General features: G+C 36.5%; 1 protein-coding gene and 1 non-coding gene across 2 annotated transcripts in view; both read right to left on the bottom strand.

Annotated features, from left to right (window-relative positions):
- The window catches only part of LOC150022148 (sodium channel protein type 2 subunit alpha), a 112,988-nt gene that overhangs the window by 85,090 nt on the left and 4,531 nt on the right, over positions 1-23,367 (bottom strand). Inside the window, exons 4-11 of the mRNA XM_090280407.1 lie at positions 16,575-16,664; positions 15,760-15,888; positions 15,099-15,190; positions 13,946-14,218; positions 11,326-11,389; positions 9,686-9,827; positions 9,339-9,545; positions 7,688-7,975 (exon numbers count right to left, since the gene is read on the bottom strand). Coding sequence (XP_090136533.1) covers positions 7,688-7,975; positions 9,339-9,545; positions 9,686-9,827; positions 11,326-11,389; positions 13,946-14,218; positions 15,099-15,190; positions 15,760-15,888; positions 16,575-16,664 — 1,285 coding nt within the window. The remainder of the gene's footprint in view (positions 1-7,687; positions 7,976-9,338; positions 9,546-9,685; positions 9,828-11,325; positions 11,390-13,945; positions 14,219-15,098; positions 15,191-15,759; positions 15,889-16,574; positions 16,665-23,367) is intronic.
- LOC150022149 (small nucleolar RNA SNORA8) lies at positions 19,256-19,394 on the bottom strand. Its single transcript, XR_016513718.1, has one exon. It is a non-coding gene; the product is annotated as a small nucleolar RNA SNORA8 (small nucleolar RNA).

Below are 23,367 nucleotides of genomic sequence, written 5' to 3'. Positions count from 1 at the left end.
TAAACATGAGACTGAAGTAATCAAGAGAAATTAAACACCACTGTTTATTTAGTGTCATAAATATTTCTCTCAGTGCATGACTACCTAAGAATTTTGGCTACACTTGTAGAAAAATTTTGCCTTGGTTCCCCTTAAAAGGAGGGCATGGAAAATGCACTCTTCAGGAGGCTTCTGCTCAAGATGGTGGTGTAGTAAGCAGTACTCAGAACCACCCATGACCACATTAAAACCACAACTAAACTACAGAACAGTCATCATTGACAACTGCATGCAATCTAAGTGGACAGAAGTTCTATAACCAAGTATTTAAAGAAGAAGCCACATTGAGATTGGTAAGAGGGTAGAGACACAGAATGAGCTCGACCTGCACCCACATGTGGTATTTAATAATTGGGAGGGATATCTCAGATGTGGAAGTCCTCCCTGAGGAGTGAGGGGTCCCATCCCTACACCAGAACTCCAAGTCCAGGCTGCAGTCCTGGGAAAAGAAGTCTCCATAACTTCTGGCTGTAAAAATCATTGGAGATTGTGGCTGAGTGAGATGGAGGGACCCTAGAGTCACAATTCAGACATAGATTTACTCAGGCTCACTCCTGAGCTCTAGTGCTGAGGCAGCAGTTCAGAAGGTGCTAGAGACATACAGGGAGGAATCAGATTGTTTGACATTAGGGCAAGAGGGGAAGTTTTCTCCCAGATAGAAGTGCTGGAAGAGACCATTGTTCTTTTGCTAAGTTCTCCCCCTCAGAACTAGCAGGCAGGTGCTGTATCTGGATTCCCATCAACTTTGCTAACAGAGTTCACCCTGCCCTGGTGATTCCCTGAGACCCCATTTCACCCAACATTCAGTTCCATCCAAGCCGTTTCCAGTGGCTTTTTTCATACAAATGGCCTGTTTTGGCTCATGCTTTCAACTATCTTAAAACCTTTGAGACAAGCAGTATTTGGCCTCTGTGTACCCCATATTTCTTGCTAAGTGGCCACAAGCCTGGCACCAGCAGTATCCAGCCTTGGTTTACAACTTAGCCTCTCCTGGGCACCTCTAAGCCCAACATAAGCAGTAGTCACCTGCAGGTTGCTTTGTAACTCATGCAGGATGGTCCTTGCAGGGCACAGGTGGCAGATGACCTTGGCTTGTACCCCCCAGGAGGCCTCAGAGTCGATGCACCTGGTGGACAGCTTCAGACCACACCAAAGCACTACCTAACCACTTCCACAAATGACACCCTCAAGAGGTGCACTCAGTGGGTATCTGAGCCCTGCTGAAGTGAGTTCTGCTCTGTGGGGTTGGCCCCTGCACAACAAATCCTCCACAGTGGTTGAGGCTGGTCCTTGCAGGCCATCAGTGTGCCAACAACAATCAAGACTCAGTACAATAAGAGGGTGCACACAGCCCACACAAGAATAGGGATGCACCTGGAGTGCCCAACTCAGGTATCTAAAGAGGCTGTGCCACTGGGCCCTACAGAATACCTACTACATCAGGCCACTCTACCAAGAGTAGGAACCATAGCAACTCTACCTAATACACAGAACCAAACATGGGGTGTGGTGGGGGGATGCCAAAATGAGGTAACGAAAAAACATGTCCCAAATAAAATAACAGAACAAAACTCCAGAAAAGGAACTAAGCAAAATGGAGACAGGCAATTTATTAGATGCAAAGTTTAAAACACTGGTTATAAGGCTTTTTAATGAACTTAGTAAGAACTTCAACAAAGAGGAAATATAAAAAAGGATATAAAAAACATAATAAAAAAAAAAAAACAGAACCAGTCAAAAATGAGGAATGCAGTAACTGAAATGAAGAATGCATTACAGGGAATCCACAGTAGATTAGATGAAGCAGAGGATCAAATCAGTGACTTGGAAGATAAGAAAACAGAAAACATTGAATGAGAACAGCAGAAAGGAAATCCAAAATAATAACAATAGTGTAAGGATCCTCTGGAACACCTTCAAGCATACTAACACTTGCACCATGGGGGTGCTGGAAGGATAAGAGAGAAAGCAAGAGTCAAAAATTTACTTAAAAAAAAATAATGACAGAAAAGTTCCCTAACCTAGTGAAGGAAGCACATAGTCCCAACAAAGATGAACCCAAAGAGGTCCACACCAAGACACATTATAATTAAATGTCAAATGTTAAAAACAAAGAATCTTAAAAGTAGCAAGAGAAAAGCAATTAGTTACCTACAAGGGAGTTCCCATAAAACTGTCAGCTGATTTCTCAACAAAGACTTTGCAGGCCAAAAGGGACTGGCATAAAATATTCAAAGTGGTGAAAAGGAAGGACCTGCAACCAAGATTACTTTACTGAGTAAAGCTATCATTCAAATCAAAGGACAGATAAAGAGCTTCTCAGACCAAAAAAAAAAAAAAAAAAAAGTAAAAATATAAATAATAAAATTACAATAAATACATGTCTATCAACAATTACTTTAAATTCAAATGGTTTAAATGCTCCAATCAAAAGATATATGGTGGCTAAATGGATAACAAAACAAGACCCCTACATATGCTGTCTATAAGAGACTCATTTCAGATGAAAGACACACAGACTGAAAGTAAAGGGATGGAAAAAGATACTTCATGAAAATGGAAATGGGGTGGGAGGGGATAGGGGAACATTGGGCAGCCATACTTATACCAGACATAATGGACTTTAAAACAAAGGCTATATAATGAAAGACAAAAAGGGACTCAGCAATTCCACTTCTGGGTATTTATTCAAAGAAGCCCAAAATATTAAGTAAAAAGACATATGCATCCATATGTTCATTGCAGCATTATTTATAACAGTCAAGATATGGAAGCAACCTAAATGTCCATCAATAGATGAATGGATGAAAAAGAAGTGGTGCATATATACAATGAAATATGACTCAGCCATAAAGAAGAATGAAATCCTGTCCTCTGAAAAACATGGATGGAGCTACAGGGTACTGCTGATTGAAATAAGTCAGACAGAGGAGGACAAATGCCAGGTGATTTCACTTACATATGGAATCTAAAAACAAAATAAATAAACAAGCCAAACAGAAACGGACTCATAGATACAGAGAACATTTTGCCAGTTGCCAAGTAGAAGGGGGATTCAGGAGATGAATGAAAAAGGTAAAGGGATTAAGAAGTACAAGTTGTAGCCCTGGCTGCTGTGGTTCAGTGGATTGAGCATCAGCCTGCAAGCCAAGTGTTGCTGGTTTGATTCCCAGTCAGGGCACATGACTAGGTTGCTCATCGGGTCCCCTGTTGGGGGTGTGAGTGAGAGGCAACCACACAGCGATGTTTCTCTCCCTCTCTTTCTCCTTTCCCCTCTCTCTAAAAATAAATAAATAAATAAATAAATAAATAAATAAATAAATAAGAAGTACAAGTTGTTAGTTACAGAATAGTTATGAGGATGTAAAATACTGTATAAGGAATATAGTCAGTAATATTGTAATATATGGCATCAGATGGGTACTAGATTTATTGGGGTGATCACTTTGTAAATTATATAAATGTCTAATCACTTAGTCATACACCTGAGATTAAAAAATAAAAACTGTAATTAAAAAAATTTTTTTAAAAGGATTTTGGCCAAGATGGAGGCCTAGACAGACACCCTACATCTCCTTTCACAACTAAGAAGAAATACAACTACCTCAAAACTAGAGATAACCAGAAGTTCAAGAAAACTGAGCTGCATGGAAGTCCAACAAACAAAGATATAAAGAAGAAATACTCATCCAGACAGGTTGAAGGGATGGAGCAGGGACAGAGAGGACACGATGTGGTGGTGGCAGCAGCGGCAACAGTGGTAGGCAGGCAGAAAGTGCAGTCACACATTTTAAAAAGTCAGGAGGGACACGTGGGGAGCGCTCCCAGCACCAGACCAGACCGTGCAGCTCATGGTCCCAGCACCGGGGGAAAATAAAGCCTCATTGCTTTTCACTGTGAAAACCAGTGGGGGTTGGGGCAGAGGAAGAAACTGCCAGTCTCTCAGCATAGTCCACCTGTTTAAAGGGCCCCCATGGTCCTAGAGCATCCACAAACCCACCCACTCTGGGAACGACAGCCCTGGCGCCAGTCCCATACGGAAGTGGGGGAAGTGCCTGGAAAAGGGGGGAGTGCTGAGCAGGCGGCATTGTTCCTTCTCGGACCCCCCCCCCCCACACACACACACAGCACCACAATGTGGTGAAAATGTGTCGCCTGCTACTGATGTATATCTAAGGCTCGGCCACTTATAACATAACAGGAGCAACAGCTCTGCCTAAGACACAGGTAAACAAACACAGAAGCCTGTCAAGATGAGGAGACAGAGAAGTATGGCCCAAGAAGGAGAATTGATCAAGGTTCCAGTGGAGATAGCTAACCTAACAAATGAGGAGATAGACAACCTAACAGACGCAGAATTCAAAACACTGGTGATAAAGATGTTCACAGGCTTGACAGATATGCTTAAATACAGCAAATGTGTAAGGGAAGAAATGAAGGCTATGCTAAATGAAACGAAAGAAAATCCACACAAAACCAATTGTGAATGGAAGGAAACAGGGGTTCAAATCAATGATTTGCATCATAAAGAAGAAAAAAAAAACAGTCAGCCAGTATAAAATGAGGAAACAATAATTGAAAAAAATGAGGAGAGGCTTAGGAACCTCTGGGACAACTCTAAACATGCCAGCATCTGAACCATAGGGGTGCCAGAAGGAGAAGAGGAAGAACAAGAAATTGAAAATTTATATGCAAATATAATGAAGGAAAACTTCCCAAATTTGGCAAAGGAAATAGACATACAAGTCCAGGAATCACAGAGAGTCCCAAACAAGTTAGACCCAAATAGGACCACACCAAGACACATCATAATTAAAATGCCAAAGGTGAAAGATAAAGAGAGAATCTTAAAAGTAGCAAGAGAAAAGCAGAGAGTTACCTACAAAGTGGTGCCTATAAGACTGTCAGCTGATTTCTCAAAAAAAACTTTTCAGGCAAGAAGGGACTGGCAATAAGTATTCAATGTGATAAAAAGCAAGGAGTTACAACCAAGACTACTCTATCCAGCAAAGCTATCATTTAGAATGGAAGGGCAGACAAAGTGCTTCCCAGACAAGGTAAAGCTAAAAGAGTTCATCATCACCAAGCTATTATTAGATGAAATGTCAAAGGGACTTACTTAAGAAAAAGAAGATCAAAATTATGAACATTAAAATGGCAAAAAACTCACAACTATCAACAACTGAATCTAAAAAGTAAAACAAAATCCAACTAAGCAAACCAGAATAGGAACAGAATCATAGGTATGGGGATCATTTAGAGGGTTATCAGCTGGGAGGGGGAAAGGGGATAAATGGGGAAATGGTACAGGGATTAAGAAGCATAATCGGTTGGTACAAAATAGACAGGTGGAAGTTAAAAATAACATAAGAAAGGGTGAAGCCACAGAACTTATATGCACAACCTGTGGACATGAACTAAGGGGGGGTGGGATTGCTGGAGGGAAGTGGGGTACTGGGAAGAGGGGGGCAAAGGGAAAAAATTGGGACTACTGTAACAAGATAATCAATAAAATACATTTTAAAAAATAACAGTAACCAAAAAAAAAAACAAAACATAAAAATATTTAAAAAAAGAGAATGTATTCTTCAAATGAAGTTTGCAGGTGGGCGGGGGCAACCGCAGATTGTCTAAAGAGTTCACGGTTCTCTTCTAGGAACCTGCCATTCAGAAAACCCACAGTTCACCTAATTTATGCACAGTAGCTAAGAAGAGTTGGAAAACATCTGCCGATTCTTATGTGAAGAATTGCCCCAAAATGTTTGAGTCTTTAATGAAATCTCAAAACCACAAAACTCCCCATGCCCAGTGTAGTCTATGTTCTAAAAATGCTTTGCTGGAGTCCAAAATTTGTGTGGAAGAAAAGGGGCTCTATGGAATGTAACCTCACAGAGTGAACTAATCATAGGTTTGTAACTGGGCTAGTCATGGTTGTAGTCACACCTCAGGCATATAACTTCTTTAATAAAAGGCTTATTTTTGCCTTAAGCAAGCTCTGTCCATTGTTTCTGTGCATTTAAGTTAACACACTTTTGAAATGGCCCCCTTTCAGACCCTTTCTTCTAAATTATTAGAGCACATAACCTGAATGACTACAAAACTATTATTTTGGGGAGCAAATGAGATCTTTCTTCCTCACTGGAGAGCAGGACCAATAAAATGGCATTGGTTCAGTTAAGATAGCATGAAGTATATAAAACAAAATGGAGTCACTCATGTCAACCAAGATGGCTATCAGTTAGCCATGACACTTTGGTTCAAGAGGCAAACTACTTAAGTCATTCTAGGTGGATCTAGAAAGGAGACACACCTACAATATCTGCACAGGTGACCAGATCAGCAGTGTCTGTAGAGTGGGGTCATTCATAGATAGGCTTCTGGGGCACAGTAGTCCCTCTCTATATTGCAGTTCACTTATCACAGCCTCACTATATTGTGGGATTTAAAAAAATATTATATTTAATTATTTATCATGGGTTTTTTGTTATATTGCAGGATTTTGCGGTACTGTATACTTATGTTATTAAAGTTATGTAGGTTTGAGTGTGGAATATGTTTAATAACATAAGTAGTGTTTACAAAAGTGTGGAAAGGGTTAATAAGGGAGTGGGAAAGGTTAATAAGGGACTGGGAATGGTTTATAAGTGTGTGGGAAGGGTTTATAAAGCCTTAAAATATATATATATAAATACTAAAATAAATGTAAGGTTCCTACTTCGCGGATTTTCACCTATCGTGGAGGTGGGGGGTCTAGAACGTAATACCTTCAATAAGTGAGGGAATACTGTAATTCCCCACTTGCCATCAGGGGTGCCAAGACATTTATCAAGAGACTCAGAAGGGTGGAGAATACCACTTTCAAAGTATAACTGAGGCAGGTCCCAGACTACTGCTGAGACAGCAGAGCCCCACACACCAGACTGCTGCTCCATACCACTATGATCTCCCTTGGTATCAGCTGCCAGAGGCCCTGCCCTGCTGGACTGAGGACTTCGTCTGCCCTGCTGCCCACCTGGCTCCAGAGATCCTTCCTTGTAAGACACTAATGGCTCCCTTGCCCACCAGGCTGTCTCTTAGACTGTAGACTGAGACTCTGGGACTTGGGTTCCTTATCCTCCAATTCTCTCATGTGATGTTATTACCGTTTGTTTCTGAGAGATTAGTATTGTTATTAGGTTAGCATGGATTTAGATTAAACCTGCATTAATAAAAGCTGAGTTAATCGCATAGTCAACTGTGTTGGCTCCCTGCTATTTCTCGGAGCTGGTGTCACCTGGAGGACTGGTGGTCATACAGGCAGCTCGGCACTTTCAGTTCTTAAGGCCAGGATCAGAGATCCAAGTGGAGACCAAAGGCTGACATAGGAAAGACTATACTGCAAACACATGCTCACAACACCCACATATGTCCTCAATTTGGCTCAAATAAACTTACAAAATATTCTCTACAGGTTTAGATGTTTCTTATATCAACAGTTGTAAAACTCAAAAATTCTCTGAGTTCATAGTCATAACACTTGCTGAGCATGACCATTCTGAAAACATTCTGCCACCCAGCGGGAAGGCAGTTTTATCTGTATCAAATTCTGGCATATCTTTAAAAAATTGCTTGTTATGAAAATGCAATTTATGTTATCTAGTATTTTTACCTGGTGTGGAGAAGAAAACCTCTTTTCATATGTCAGTCTGCTTCCTTCTAAGGAGAAACGGAAACCTTTTCTTCTAATGCTGTCTTCAGATTCAGATTTGCGGACTCTTTCTTCCTTCTCTCCTTCTCCGGATTGTTCTTTCTGTTTCTTTTTCTTCCTTCTGTTTTTCAGCTCTTTTTCACTCTTGGCGCTCAACTTTGATGCTACTGAAGAACTCTCTGAGAACACTCCTATCCCGCCTGCACCACTGAAGTCTCTTGACTCAGCAGATGCTGCTGCAGCTGCTGCCTAGAAGGGCAGGAAGCAAATGGTAACTGCATGTAACCTTTGCGGAACTCTATCCATATTACGATTAAGTTACCATTAGCATCATGAATATGGCCTTGAAATACAATGCTCCATTCTGGTACATATTTTGGAAAATAATACGTTGCCATCAGACCAATTAAAGATTAAAATGAACAGAGAGGTGGAAGATGATACATGTGACTGATGAAAACCTTCAGGCTCTAGCCTCACACGATGCTTCCTAATTATCTAATAATATGAACAAGACACTTAAATGTCATAACATTATCTTTTTCTCTTATTTAAACAGTATCTTAAGAAGGAAAGAATTTAAGAATTAAAGGTTTTCTATTTTAACCTGATCCATCACACTTTCACTTGACAATGACTTTTAGTGCCAATCTAAATTACCAAATTTAATGTCAACTATTGTTTAATTTCAATGAACGTTTTTCCTCTTTGACTTAAATTATTTCACTAAGAAATACACAATAAAAACATATTATAGATTATATATAAGAAAATCCCAGATCATGGCATCTGAATGAATTTGTAAATCACAACAGTACAGTTTCTGAGAAGATACAGTATTCAATTTTGTTGCTCCAACTCCAGTATATTTTATTTATCTGGCCTTTATTCCATATTTAGGATACTCAGTGTTAAAAGAGAACTGTACTCAAGATCCAAGAAAACTCCCCAAATAGGCAATTGGATTAGTTAATGTCATTAATTCAGGAAAATTAGAGACATTCTTGCTTTATTTTGAAGACTCACCAAGTACAAATTAAAGCACTTACAGGGAAGAGGCAGAAAAGTAGTGATTTACTATGTTTGCACATCAGTGCTTTCCTTATGCAATCCACAAACTTGCAGTTAAATATTCTTCAAACAGAAAATCAATATCGAATAGGTATTTGTCTTCCCAGACACTAAAAAATAATCTCAGTTTGACTCCAGTTTTCTGACCTTTCCCACCTCTAGTGACACTAATGAAAAAGCAACTATAACTTAATTCTTCTTCCCTAGGAGATTAAGAAAATACTTTGATTGAGGGCATGCTGGTCTAACTACTTTATGAGCTTGGGTAAATGAGGGGTCACAGGGAGAAAAAAGTATGTCAATAAAGCAATTTTGAGTTTCATGTTTTGATGCCATTAGTATTGACAGTAATTATCAAAAATAAAACAATAAGCCCCAAATAACCAAATAGGCTCCTAGCACTTACCAAACACATATGACATATGTCAAATGTCAATTTAACCACTACTGATTTTGTTTCCTCAATGCCACTGGCCTCAACAATGTGGTCAGAGAATTGAGATAAATAAACACAAAAGAGCTCAGTGTTTGCTAACTGTACCTGAGCTTCTTCTTGTTGCTTTTTTAACTGTTCAAGCATCTGCTGAAATTCAGCTTCCTTCTGTTCAGCCTCCTCGAGTGTTGCCTGATTCTGTTCCTCATAGGCCATGGCCACCACAGCCAGGATCAAATTTATAAGGTAGAATGAACCCAAGAAAATGACCAGCACAAAAAATATCATGTATGTTTTCCCAGCAGCACGTAGTGTCTGCAAAATGAAAGAGAGATCTTATTCAACATTATATAAGATGTTATGAGCTCCTACTCTAAGTAATAAGGTATTTTACAGCAATTCTCTTCATCTCAGTATTTCATGCTTCCCAGAAGAATCATTTTATCTGTTCTCACCAGTTGATATAGATTTTCCCAGAAGTCTTGTGTCATGAGACGAAATAAGGACAGGAAGGCCCAACTGAAAGTGTCAAAGCTTGTGTAGCCATAGTTGGGGTTTCTACCAGCTTTCACACAGATGTATCCTTCTGGACACTGGCTGAAATTAGGTTAAAGCAAAGACAGGAAGTCAGTAACTGCAATCCGCTGGCTGTCTTTCTGGTTTTTATTGATGCCAATTCCTGTTTTATACAACACTAGGGAAAGCAGATTTCTCTCACTTTACCCAGCACTTAATCCAGCACTACGTGGACTGATTTACATAATAACAGAATCTATTAAGTCTGTTTGTGAATTCCTCTGTGATTCATAATTGTCACCACTATATTTATCACGTCTCCACATAAAAGCAGTCATATCATGATTAATATCTGTAGGAACTGGTGGACATGAACAGAATAGTCTACAGAGGAAAAATTAGTTTTCACTGATGGTATCTAGAGGCAGAAGTGTGTGTGTGAGTAGAGAAGAGGCGTGAAAGAAAGACGGGGGTGGGGCATTGAAAGGAGGAAATGACTCTGCATAGTGAAGATGTCATATGACCTTGATGACTAAGTTGACCTGTCCTCAGTATCATGCCTGACATTTCTGGGCTGCATGAGTTCCTAACCTTGCTACTCTTCAGGTACCTAAATTTTAAGAAAGCTCTAATAATAGAATCTGTCTCCCAAACATACTAGCATTGAATAAGATATTGGACGTAAAGCATTTAGTACAATACAGACAAGAAATTAAAAGCAGTCTGTTGTACTTATCACTGTGATCTGAAGATAAAGGCAGTGTAATTTTTAACACATGAGCCAAATGCAAAGCCTATAACCATTGAGAATTTTGCTATGGGTATTAGTTACTAATACCCACTTTCATCTTCCATAGAAAGAATAATGAAGAGTACTTATTGGGTGCTATAGTAGCTGTACAGTCCCTAATCCACTTAATTCTTACAGCTGCCCTATTATTATACCACTTTATTACATAAGAAAACTGTAAGGCAAGGAGACGTAACATTTATATGGTGGCATCAGGATTTGAATCTATGCAAACTCTCCAGTCTACTGCCAAAATATGCTAGGACATACATTCACCATGCCTCAGATACTGACATTATCTTCAGATATTGTACACTGCAAGCCATAGAGATCACTTTAGCATACAGGGTGAGGCCAAAGTAGGTTTACAGTTGTTCATGTGGAAAATAACATAATAATTAATAAATACAAGAATTAAATTTGTTTTGTGTACTCACAACTATAAACCTACTTTTGCTTCACCCTATAGATAAAATGTGAGTTATAAAAGTACATGCTTCTAAACTCTATTAACTTAAGCTTTTTATATATATGTACTGCTTTTTTATTTTCCATTGAACTGATTTGGAAGATTAGCAGTGACCTAGTATGGAAAAATAATTGCTGTATATGAGTGTGTGAAGCAAGTGAGAATCCACATTTATCCCAGCTATTTTGAGAGTCAGTGTGAAGTGGAATTTATGAAGGGCTTTGAATAAGGAGTGAGCAGGGGTCAGGTGGATGGGAGGTGGCAGGTTATCGGGGCTGATGGAGCATTGTGGACTGAACTCAATATGAAACATCACTTACCCTGCATCTGAGCTGTTGCCACAAAGCAGAGCATCATTTTGCCCTTCCAAAAAATAAAAGTGACCTATTTAAAGAGGAATAAAATCATTTAAAAAACCCTCAAAATGCTTTAGTCATTGTATATAGATAATAAAGCTTGCAAATTTTTCAACTATAGTGAAATGAATAAAATAATAAATACATATATGGCTAAATAAAATTTTTTAATAATAATTGAATGATTAAAAATATATCAGAATATAACATTTAAAATAAACATGTTTAGAAAATCAGTTTTAAAAAAATTCAGAGGGAGTTAACTATAATAGCATCCTCACACCAACATTTATTGAAAATAGAAACTCAAATTGCTTGATACTTCAAAAAGAGCTGTCAAATTAAGGCTGTTGTCTTGGCAAAAAAAAGAAAGAAAGAAAGAAAAGTGAGAGAAAGGTAAGCCTATTTGCTTTTAAATGCTTTCATGTAAATAAAATTTTACTTTACAAATACTTTTTGCTTGGACTTCAAATAGATTCAGACATAAGTGTCCTACCAATTTCAACTAAATTTCCTTTAGAAAGTGGGCTTATGTGTTTGTTTTTTCTATAATGCTATAAATAAGTGTTTTATTTGGGTTTTGGTTTTATTTCTATCTTTCAAATGAACAAAATAAACTTGTTTCTCTGGAGATATATATTTTCTAAATATATCTAGTTCTTATTCTTATGGGCTACCATACAAATAACTTAAGTAAGTTGCAATGATGATCTCAAGAAATATACACATATATAAATACATGTATGGATATATTCACATAGAAACATGTGCACATTAAAAAAACTACACACACATACCTCCCCAAAATTATTATGATAGTATTTAGGAATACTTAGAGTCTATATTCAAGTAATACACTAATATATTATGCAGGGAAATTTGGGTCATGATTTTTTGCAAAAAGGTTTTAATCCTTACCTCACAATATATGCCAAAAATAATTCTAGATTTTTAAAGATTTAAAAACAAGTTTATTAAAATGATATAAAGGATATATAGGGCTTTTAAATGTAGAATATATAGGTGGCTGCTTTATATGCAGAATATCTAGGTGAATATTTTTATTATCTCTGAATAAAAATTTTTTCTAAACTAAAATATAGAAAAAATATTTTAAATTAATGACTCCCTTGCCAAAAAATCAAAATCTCTTAGACATCAAAAACAAGTGACAAGTTGAAAAACAAGCTGGAGAATATATTTGCCAAAAAATATGTTAATATACTTGATAAATTAAAGAGTTTATATGAATTCCTTAAAGTATACTATCATCTGATAGAATAATGGGTAACAATATCAACAGATATTTTACATTATGTGAAATAAGTAACATGCTAATAAACATATCTTTAAAATTTTTACTGAATTAAAAATTAGGAACAAGTGAATACACATTTCCTTCTACCAAAAGGTTTTAAAATATGGTAATATTCAATATTAGTGAGTGGTCTGATGTCTCTGGAGAGTAATTTGACACTGTCTTCATAGCCTTAATCTAGTCATACCCATGACCACAAAATATTCTAAAAAATCCATCTGAAGGAAACAATTAGAAAGAGAAAATATTTATGTGCAAATATTATCATTGTTATTATAATATTAATAAGTGAAAAACCTCATAAATAATGGAATCATTTGTTTTATTTATTCATTTATCCAATGAATCTTAACCTCCCCAGTATAAAACTTTGTAAGTATTCATCATAAGAATACTAACTCTTAAGATATTAATATAATGTGAGAAGGGATAAAATTTCATATGGTTCTAAAAACCATGAAGGATACTTCAGAATAAATATCACAATGGAGCATTGATAATCAAGGGGTCAATGGAAGTTGGCTAGCTAATTGTGCATGGAGAAGATGGGAATTGGAAATCCAAATGATGGAGGGGCTGGTTTCAATGGTAAGAAATTGTACTGAAGTATATGGCATCATAAATTTATTTTGATGCCCATCCTTAAAAATAAAATCAAACTATATTGATAAATAAATCTAAAACAATGACTGACACCAAAGGAATATATTGGAACAAAAACTCAAAAACATAGGTTTTGAGTTTACATTTTCCATCAGCAAATGACCTAATAGCTGGATTGGGGTTACTTAACATTCTGATGAGTATACTAATTCAGTTTCATCTTGCTGAATGGTGTCTCTATTTCTAGATACATCATATGCATTCAATATATATATTGAGTCAACCAAATAGGGTCAAGTTATTTTTCCCCAGTCTTCTTAACAATACATTTCAGCATAAAATTCTGAATAGCTCAAGCTACTGATTTACTTAAGAGGATTGAAAACTGATCAGTGCCTATCAAATAAATACAGCTTAATATGGTGTTGCTTTCAACACTGATTGAGGAAAAGATATCACATTTTCAAATGATAACTTTTATCATTTTGATTGACAGATAAGGAGAAAGAAGTAAGATATCATTGAATTTCGACATCACATGTACTGATTTATCTTAAATTGTTCTAAGTCATTTGGCTCACAAAAAAATTGAGACAATTTCACGATGTGTTCTTTTTTAATATTTAAAGAACTAAACTTAATGGTTAAAAGAGTATATCTTACTTTTATCCTCAATATATTCATCCCAGTTAAACATGCTCACTGTCCTATTGAAAGTGGTACCGTTCCCATCCAATGAGTTATTAAAGAAGGAAGTGACATTTATTTCAAAGGAAGAATTATCTGGGGGCCATTGCAAGCATTTATTCCGCAGGTTGCCCATAAACAGCTGTAGTCCTATTAGTGCAAACACGCTCAGACAGAACACAGTCAGTATCATTACATCAGAGAGCTTCTTCACTGACTGGATCAGGGCCCCCACAATAGTCTTCAGGCCTACAAATACAATCAGAGGGAGAAATTTAGATATACTATTCAAGAGCTACTTTACCAACAAAAATATCATGAGGTTGTCCTGGAAAATAAAGATGTCATGCAGGATGCCAAGAATATTAGTTTAATGTGATTGAATAACATATTCATGAAAAGCCTGCTAGCTGGTGAAAATGAATGAAAGCCGAACTTGTATGTTCATTAGAAAACTGTGAATGAACATGAACCAAAATGTACTTCCAAACACTCCTTAGAACAAAATAATGTTTTTGTTATTCATGCTTAAACATCAACCTTGTGTAAATATTTTGCTTTTATTTGCAGATGTCTTACTCCCTTACCTTGTAGTGATTTTAGAAAAATCTATATGAATAGAGTAGTAATAAACCTTCAAGTCACTCAATTATAAGATTATGTTTCCGAATTCTGCAAGCTTGAGTAAAAAAGCTTGGGTTAAAAAAGGAAGACATCTGAAAACTGAGCCCCATGCAATACTCATGCTATCCTCTGATCTTTCATTTACCTGGAGGTAAGAAAATTACCAGTTTTTGACCTAAATGGTCAAATTTGCATCAGTTTGAACGTCTCATAGTTCAGCTTCTATGCAGAAAGCTTGATGTTATAGGATGCAGACCATATAGCCTGTTACTGCAAATGCCTCATGCACAAACTTGTTAAACTCAAAGGCTGATTTAGAACAGTTTTAAAGAAAGCAACTAGTAAAAGCAAAGAATCAAATTCATCCAAAATACGATGTACCGATTCTTGCTTTTTTTACATATTGATTTGCAATAAGTGACAAGCAATAAGGCTTCTGCACAAAAGCTGTGATTGGAACACCAATGCAGCTAAACTCAGCCTCGGTGTTTAACCTAGCTCTCACCTGGAATGACTGAAATTGTTTTCAATGCTCGGAGAACTCTGAATGTTCTCAACGCTGAGACATTGCCCAGGTCCACAAACTCTGTCACATATCTGCAATAGGGAGTTCACACACAAACACAGTGACAAAACACAAGAAACAGTTGGAGATATAAGGGGCCTACCACCTTATACCAGTTTCTTCTTACCTGGAATTACAGAAATAGTTTTCAAAGCTCTCAATACTCTGAAAGTTCGAAGAGCTGAAACATTGCCTAGGTTTACAAATTCTGTTACATACCTGTAGAATTAAATCAGAGTTATTCAGCATTTAGGGAAATCTAAGTCTATGTTGGTCTTACATCAAGACCTTTTCAACTTCAATGAGTGTTGCCATCAGATTTCCCAATTAAGGGGAAAATGGCACTGTCATCAATCATAATCTCTGTTACTTGGAAAACTATTATTTTACAGTGCTAACTGAAATTAAAGCCTTGTAATTATTATGGTAGTTCCTAATTTCTCCAAAGTATGTCATTTAATTGGAAGAAAAATATTCTAAATTCATATGGTAACTATAAAAAATGCTTGATCTGTTAAGGGAAGCCACCAAGGAGAAATCTAGTATAGGCTTCCACCAATGATTTACTCTTCCAGGATGGAAAATGTATTAAAATACTTACGCAAAAGTTATAACAGTGAAATCCAACCAATTCCATGGATCCCGTAGAAAAGTGAAATCTTCTAAACAAAAGCCCCTTGCAAGTATTTTTATAAGTGATTCAAAAGTATAAATTCCTGTAAATGTGTACCTGAGAAAAAACAGCCAAACCCACATGAAAGATTTAGTAGGTAATTTAAATGGACATAATTTTAAAAGAAAATTAAAAAAAAAAATCGAGGCTTCCATCTCCCTATACTGTAGAGTGTAGTTAGGGTTTAAGGCAGAAAGAAACATTACATTTTGAAAGACATTCTCTTTGACTGTAAATAAATGAGTGCTGTACTTGCTACATCAGTTTGAAGGCCCAAATATGGTTCTAATGAAGATATTATCTAAAATACACTGGCTTTTGGTCTGATTGAAGCAAATAGATATTAATCCAAAAAATTAATGAAGCACTGGTGTTCAATAAAATTATTAAGATACATGAAATATCTACTAATAAAACATTGAAAAACTATCATTGGATATTATCACTGGATATTAGTAATCACTGATTTTCAAAAGAGTGAGATTCACAAGAAAGATAGGATGGCTTCAAGCATTTGTCATCAAAGAAGTGCAACAATTTGAGTTACTAAATGAATCACCACTGCAAACTTTGACCTAGAGGAAATTAGTGCTTGAAATGAACCGTGAATCATTGTCTAACTTGCCTGGTTTGGAGTAGCTAGTATGATTTATTAAAGAAACTGAAGTCTCAAGCTGTTAAATGCACCATTTGAAATAAAAAAGGATGAGAATATTGAAAGATATATTTAATTTTCTACTTACTCCACATTCTTTGTCCAGTCTGGAGGATTACTCATTGTCATAAATACACAGTTGGTAAGAATGGTGCACATAATAAGCACGTTGAATAAAGTAGAACATCGTCAAGGAAGACAAAGTTTGATGGAAACTCTCACTTTCATGCACTGCCATGTCTTTTGCCACCACGAGGTTTAGGATTTCCATGTCCTTATACTTCTATTATTGAATTTGTTTTTTTTTTTTTCCTTTTCTGTCAATCAATAACGCTGTTTCTAGGCCATGGCAAGCCAAGTCATCAACTGTTTTGAGGCTACTTTCATGTTTTATAGTAATTAAAAAGATTAAATACAAAGCAATGGGCTCATTAGTAAATAATTTACCAATTTAACTTTTTTAAATGACAGACTCAACTCACTCAACCCCAACTGCAAGTTCAGCAGGTATGTAAAGCATGAAAAAAACCCAACAGATTCATGTGATTAATAAAATGCATTATATTTCCATTTTTAAGGGTCATCCTGGTGAAATGTTTTTAACAAGATTCTTTTAAGTGAAGTATATAATATACTGTAACTGCTCATAAAATTCTGAATAGTAAGAAAAAATAGGTAGTATTAGTGTTGGCATTTCTTGGATTTGTAACTGTGGCCGAATTACTTGTCAATTTCCCTGAGCCTTGGTTCACTTAACTCTAAAAGTGAGAAAAAATAACTATTTTCCAGGATTTCTGTGAGGATCAAAATATGTTAAAGCTAATATACTTAATGTGTCTGATATATAAGAGATGTCCAATAAATTGCTTTCTAACTTCCCAAATCATAGAGAACATTACTCATAACAAATGTTTAGTTTGTTTCAGTCCACCCCGCTCTGCTTTTGTGGACAGAGTCAGTGCCCTTCGCTTTTCTGAAAAATAACAAAACTCTTTAAGAAAATGTTTGGTAGTCAGATAATTAAATTACTTTCTTTTATATTTAATAAAAAGCACAAGAATTCATTTGCAATTATGCAAAAGAACAACCTTTGTCAATTTAAATTTAGACACAATTAGAAAAATCCCAGAGAATAAATGGATGCTATTCATAACTTCTCACTCTTAATTTTTACTATAAATTTTCACATTACTTGAACATAACAAAATATCAACATGATTTTAAGTGTGGTAAAATAGGACAGTGAGTAGCCAATGTTTCATTAAACTATAAAAAATGTTTCTATGCACCTACAGCTGGCTTTAGTCAAAGCAATAACTGATATTTTTGTTTTTTACTAGTAGCCATATATGGCACATGCTTAATTCTCGGCTTATTCAAAGGCATCCACATGAAAACAATCATACGTGAATAATCTGGATCAGCCACACGGGGGCACTATAACCAAGAGAACACAGAAAAATACCATTTCAAAGAAGAAACATTTTTCCTTTATTGCTGAAAACAAACAAAAAATAAGATAAAATTAAAGGTTATTTGCTATTAGTATGTAAAACTAGAGGATCACAGAAGTGATCTGTTATCCTGCCAGATGCTACTGGAGAAAAGAAGTCTCCCTGGCACATTGGCACCATTCTGAGTTTATGTTTCCCAACCCCAAGGGTCCTCAACACAGTCCTGTATTTTTCTATGTAGCTCCATTTCTTACTCTGCAAAGACAACTTCAAATATTCTCCACTCTTCTCCAACCTCCTTCTTTCTTCCCTCCAACTTCAAACTGATGACCTTATTTCCTATTTCACTGAGGTGAGAGATAACGTATCTACTCCCCACCTACAAGTTCACAAACCTCTGTATTGCGACCTATCTTTTTTCCTTCCTGTTTCAATGGGAGAAGTTTTCAATCCCTCCATCCATACTCTGGGCACCTTCTACTCTTCCGAAATACATCAGAAATCCCTTTCTTCTCTTATCTTTTATATCTCCCACTCTATTGGCCTCTTCCTATCAACATACACTTGCTTAAGTCTCTCCTATCTTAGGGAGAGAGAGTGATAATACCTTCCTGTAACCCACAATTCCCCCTTAACTACCTTCAGTCCTAACTCTTTTCTCCATTCATAGCCAAACTTCTTACAAAAGCTGTTCATCTTTTCCTCAGCCTGCTCACTTTCCTTTTTGAAGACGACAAACTCTCTGAGTTTGGCCACTAAAAACAAAAGGATAATTTTGAGTTCTTATTTGACTTGCTTGCTCAGCAGTATTTGACAAGGATGATTCTTCTTCCTTTCATTATGTTCTTTTCCCTTTCCTTCCTGAAGTCCCAGTCCCTTGGTTTCTTCATGCCTGACAGGCAACAATTTCTTTGTATCTTTTGAAAGGTAATTATTTTTTTAAAAGAAGGACTAGGCTATCTCGATCATTTCCCCCCTCTGCTGCTATATTCATCTTAGAGTTCATAGACAGCCTCAAGTACCATTTCTGTACCCACTGATCTCAAATACTTCTCTCCAAGTTAGACCTCTCTTTTGAACGTCCCACACCTGATTGTCCACATGACATCTGTACTTAGCTATCTCATTGATATTTCAAAATTATTTAAAAGATTTTGAGTGCTAAAACTGAACTAAAAATTATTTCACTCAACCCCTCTGCTCCCCCCTATAAAAACAGCTCCTTTGACATTTCTGTATCTTATAAAATGTCCCATGATCTAGCTAGGAATCAAGGAGCAATCTTGAATTTCTTTTTTTTCTTTTTCTTTTTTTATACTGTATCCGTAAAAATACCAGGTTTAACATGCACAAAAACCAAGAAAACCAACGATGCCAGATACTGAATTTATATTGCACTGGCCTTTGAACACCCAGCAGGAATAAACTGCTGAATGCAGATATCATGCAGTGCAATTGAATTTCTATCTTTTCCTAAACTTCCACATACAACTTAGCACCAAATATTGTCAATTCTACCTGCTATCTCTGGATTTGGTCAACTTTTTTTGATCCCCACACTACTACATGGTCTAGGTATGTTATCAAGTCTAACCTAGATTATTGCAGTTTCCTCCAAACTGGTCTTTCTGAATCCATGCATGATTCTTTTCAATCTATTCTGCATACTGATTAAAAGTTTTTCTAGTAGAAAGTAATCCACAATAGCACCTGACTGGTTTAGCTATATGAGCTATATAATCTGGTACTGCCTTATACTATTCCTCCAATGACTACTTTTAATATTGATCATTTCTACTAGAATGTTAATTTAATAAGGGGAGAAACAGTGTCTGTACTGTTCACCATTATATAGTTGCCATTTCATACAAGAAATATTTTAGATTTGCCAAGTTACAGGTTAGTATCAACCAAAAGGTTAAGACATTTTTATTAATATTTGGTATGAAGAGCCCTGGCTGGTGTGGCTCAGTGGATTGAGTGCCAGCCTGCAAGTCAAAGGGTTGCTGGTTCGATTCCCAGTCTTGGCACATGCTGGGGCTGCAGGCCAGGTCCCCAGTCGGGGGTGTGCAAGAGGCAACCACACATTGATGTTTCTCTCCCTCTCTTTCTCCCTCCCTTCCCCTCTCTCTAAAAATAAATAAATAAAAATCTTAAAAAAAATAGATTATGTATAAAGAAATTAATAATTAAAAAGATCCTTTTTCCTATGTGATATACGGTTCATCTGCCTCTATATTATTTTATATACCAGTTGGCAAATCTAAAATATTTCCTGTGTGAAAATGGTTTATATGGCCTTTGACATGGAACCTGGATAATGAGAGCGCTGGCATGCCTGCCCCATTACATCTTAGGTAGGGTGAAGTAGCATGAGCTTCAAAGCAACTGACTGTGTGGAGCAGGTGCAGCCTTTACCAATCATGTGGGCTTCAGCAAGTTCTTTAATTCTTTCAAGTTCAGTTTTCTTATAGAAGTGTAGATAACAGTACAGTAGTCCCTCTTTATGTCTCGGTTCACTTATCACAGCCTCATTGTATCGCAGGATTTTTAAGAATATTATATTTAATTATTTATCATGGAATTTTCACTATATCGCAGGATTTTGCGGTACTATATATGTATGTTGTTAAAGTTACGTAGGTTTAAGAGTGTAGAATATGTTTAAGAACATAAGTAGTGTTTATAGAAGTGAGGAAAAGGTTAATAAGGGAGTGGGAAAGGTTAATAAGCGACTGGGAATGGTTTATAAGTGTGTGGGACAGGTTTATAAAGCCTTAAAATATATATAAATACTAAAATAAATGTAAGGTTTCTACTTCGCGGATTTTCACCTGTTGAGGAGGGTTCTAGAACGTAATACCCATGATAAGTGAGGGAACAGTGTATTACTACTTATCTTAGAGGATACAGTTACTTTTATTAGTATTAATCATTTGTTTATTGAGTATAAAATATAGAATATTTCTTTGTCATTCTTAAGGAAGGGAAAGACATTGTTTGTGCTTCTGTTCAGAGATTTTGTAATGATATTTAATATCCAGGGAAGTTTCGGGGAAATTTTTAACTTTAAAAACTATTAACTACAGTCGAAGAGTTTTATGTTAGCAGTTTTTTGAACATAAAAATGGAGAATTTCAAACAGGTAGGTAGGTCTCCTTCTACACATGGGTACATATTTCTGAGTCAGCAGAAATATTAAATAAAGGTCACATATATATTGTTAACTCCTGAGTTGTTTCATTCTATTATCAACAATCTTCTAACTATACCATAATATGTGATAAATTCTGAGCACTTAAAGCAAGGGAAATAGATACTATAAGTTATTCTCCCTCCTTTCCCAGAGTCCTATATAGTTCCTTGCACAGAAAAGCATGAAGTTTTACATTTCTACACAGATACTGTATAATTTTGGGATGAGCTAAAAAGCTCACTCTGTGTGCAATGAAACAATAAATTGGAACCAATGAAAACCTTTGAAATTCATGGAGACAGAGATGTTGGTAATGCTGCCAGTACATTATACCTTCTGTATATAAAGCAAAGGCTAATAATAAGAAGATCTGGTCTGAAATTTTTAGCTCTGCTACTGATATAAAATATAGCTTTAGAAATTCAATTAAGTCATCTACAAAATGAGAAAGATGGGACTCACCACGCTGTATCTCTTACAGCTCCAAACTCTTGTGCTATATAAACATTTTGTTTGCAAAGTCAAGCCTCAAGAGAGTAATGATTTGTATAGAATTCTTTGTAGAATTTCTTAAACAACAGGAGAGTTTTCTTTTGCTATCTTGCAATAGTGGCTGCTGCTTCTACCAATAATAGTTGTCATACCTACCACTATCAAGTATCTACTAAGTGCTAGTTATGGTTCTAGGGAATTCTCATATGTTTTATTATTATTGATGTATACATTATGATTACAATTGAATAGACAGAGAAACCGAGATGCAAAAGAGTTGGAGTGACTTGGCCCAAGGTCAAATAGCTAAAAATAAATCTCAGAGGTAGAGTTTGAATCCTGGTTTCCTGATACCAAAAGCTGTTTCGCATTTTCCTCCTCTGTGTAAATGATAGCCAACTCTGCATTAGTTGTGTGATTTGGAGGATCTCTGCCATAACTTTTGAATACCATCAGTATACTGACATTTCTCAAAGTTATATCTCCAGCCCAACCCTTTCCTAAATGCCAGACTTGCATGTCCATCTAACTTGTTGACTCCTGCACTAATGTGTAAGAGGCATCTAAAACAGCATGTTCACAAAGCTCTAGATGTTACTCACCATTATTGATTCACTGGAAGTCACCCCAAGCTCAGTTAACAGAAACTACATTTTCTTTCTTAACCAAACTAAACACTTGAACTCATTCTTAGCTCTGCACATTCCCTAATAACCTACATCCAACTGCTCAGCAAAACCTGTCAACTCTTCTGCAAAAGCCATCTAAATCTGATGACATTTTGCCACCCTCAATGTTTCTACAACAGTCCAAGCCACCAGCATCTCTTACTTCATAACAGCAGTAGGCCCCCAATCTATCCTTTTTGTTTCTACACCTTCCCTCCATGCATCCGATTCTCCATGAAGCAGACAGAGTGAACTTTGTAAAATGTGAGTTAGATCATGGCGCTCTTCTGCTGAAAACCCCTCAGCCATCTCTTCCCATCGCATTAGGAGTCAGTGTGGAGTCCTCGCCATGGTCTGCAACTCCAGCCCCTGACCTCGACGCCCACTGACCTTAACCCCTATGACTCCCTGCCTTTCCGACTCTGCTGCAATCACACTGGGCTCCTTGCTGATTCCTGAACACCCCAGTTTCACCTCCACCATCACTCTTTGTATTCCTATTTGCTATTCCCCTCATATTGACTCTTCCCCTAAATGTCCATGTCTCACTCCCTCACACCCTTTGAATCTTTGTTCAAATGTTATCTTTTCAGAGAGAATTTCTCTGACCATATGATCTAAAACAGGACCTTGCCACTCTTCTCTCTTTATACTGCTTTATTTTGGTTAATAGCACTCATCATTGGCTGACATATGATTTATTTTCATCATCTTTCTCCTCTCAAATACACACATACACATGAATGTAACCACATGAGAGTGTGACTTTATTTTGTTCAATGTTGCACCCCCAATGCCTAGAAGAACATCTGACACATAGTAGGTACTCAATAAATATTTGCAAATCAACATATAAATGAGTAATGAGTGCAAAATAAAAAAGAGTGGCATATTAGGTTAAAATAATAAAAACTTACATGAAACATGTTTAAGATTCTGATTGGAAATTTAAGAACTATAGATAATTTTAAACATAATTTATAATTCAGGAGACCCAAATCTAAATCTCAACTTTATAATTCTTTCTTAATGCTAAGTCAAAGACATTTTCTTCTCCCTGTACAATTGGGC

This window comes from Furipterus horrens, unplaced genomic scaffold (genome assembly GCF_987537825.1).
Source record: "Furipterus horrens unplaced genomic scaffold, mFurHor1.1.pri manual_scaffold_1, whole genome shotgun sequence".
Taxonomy (NCBI): Eukaryota; Metazoa; Chordata; class Mammalia; order Chiroptera; family Furipteridae; genus Furipterus; species Furipterus horrens.
This window is presented reverse-complemented; position numbering and strand designations above follow the sequence as displayed.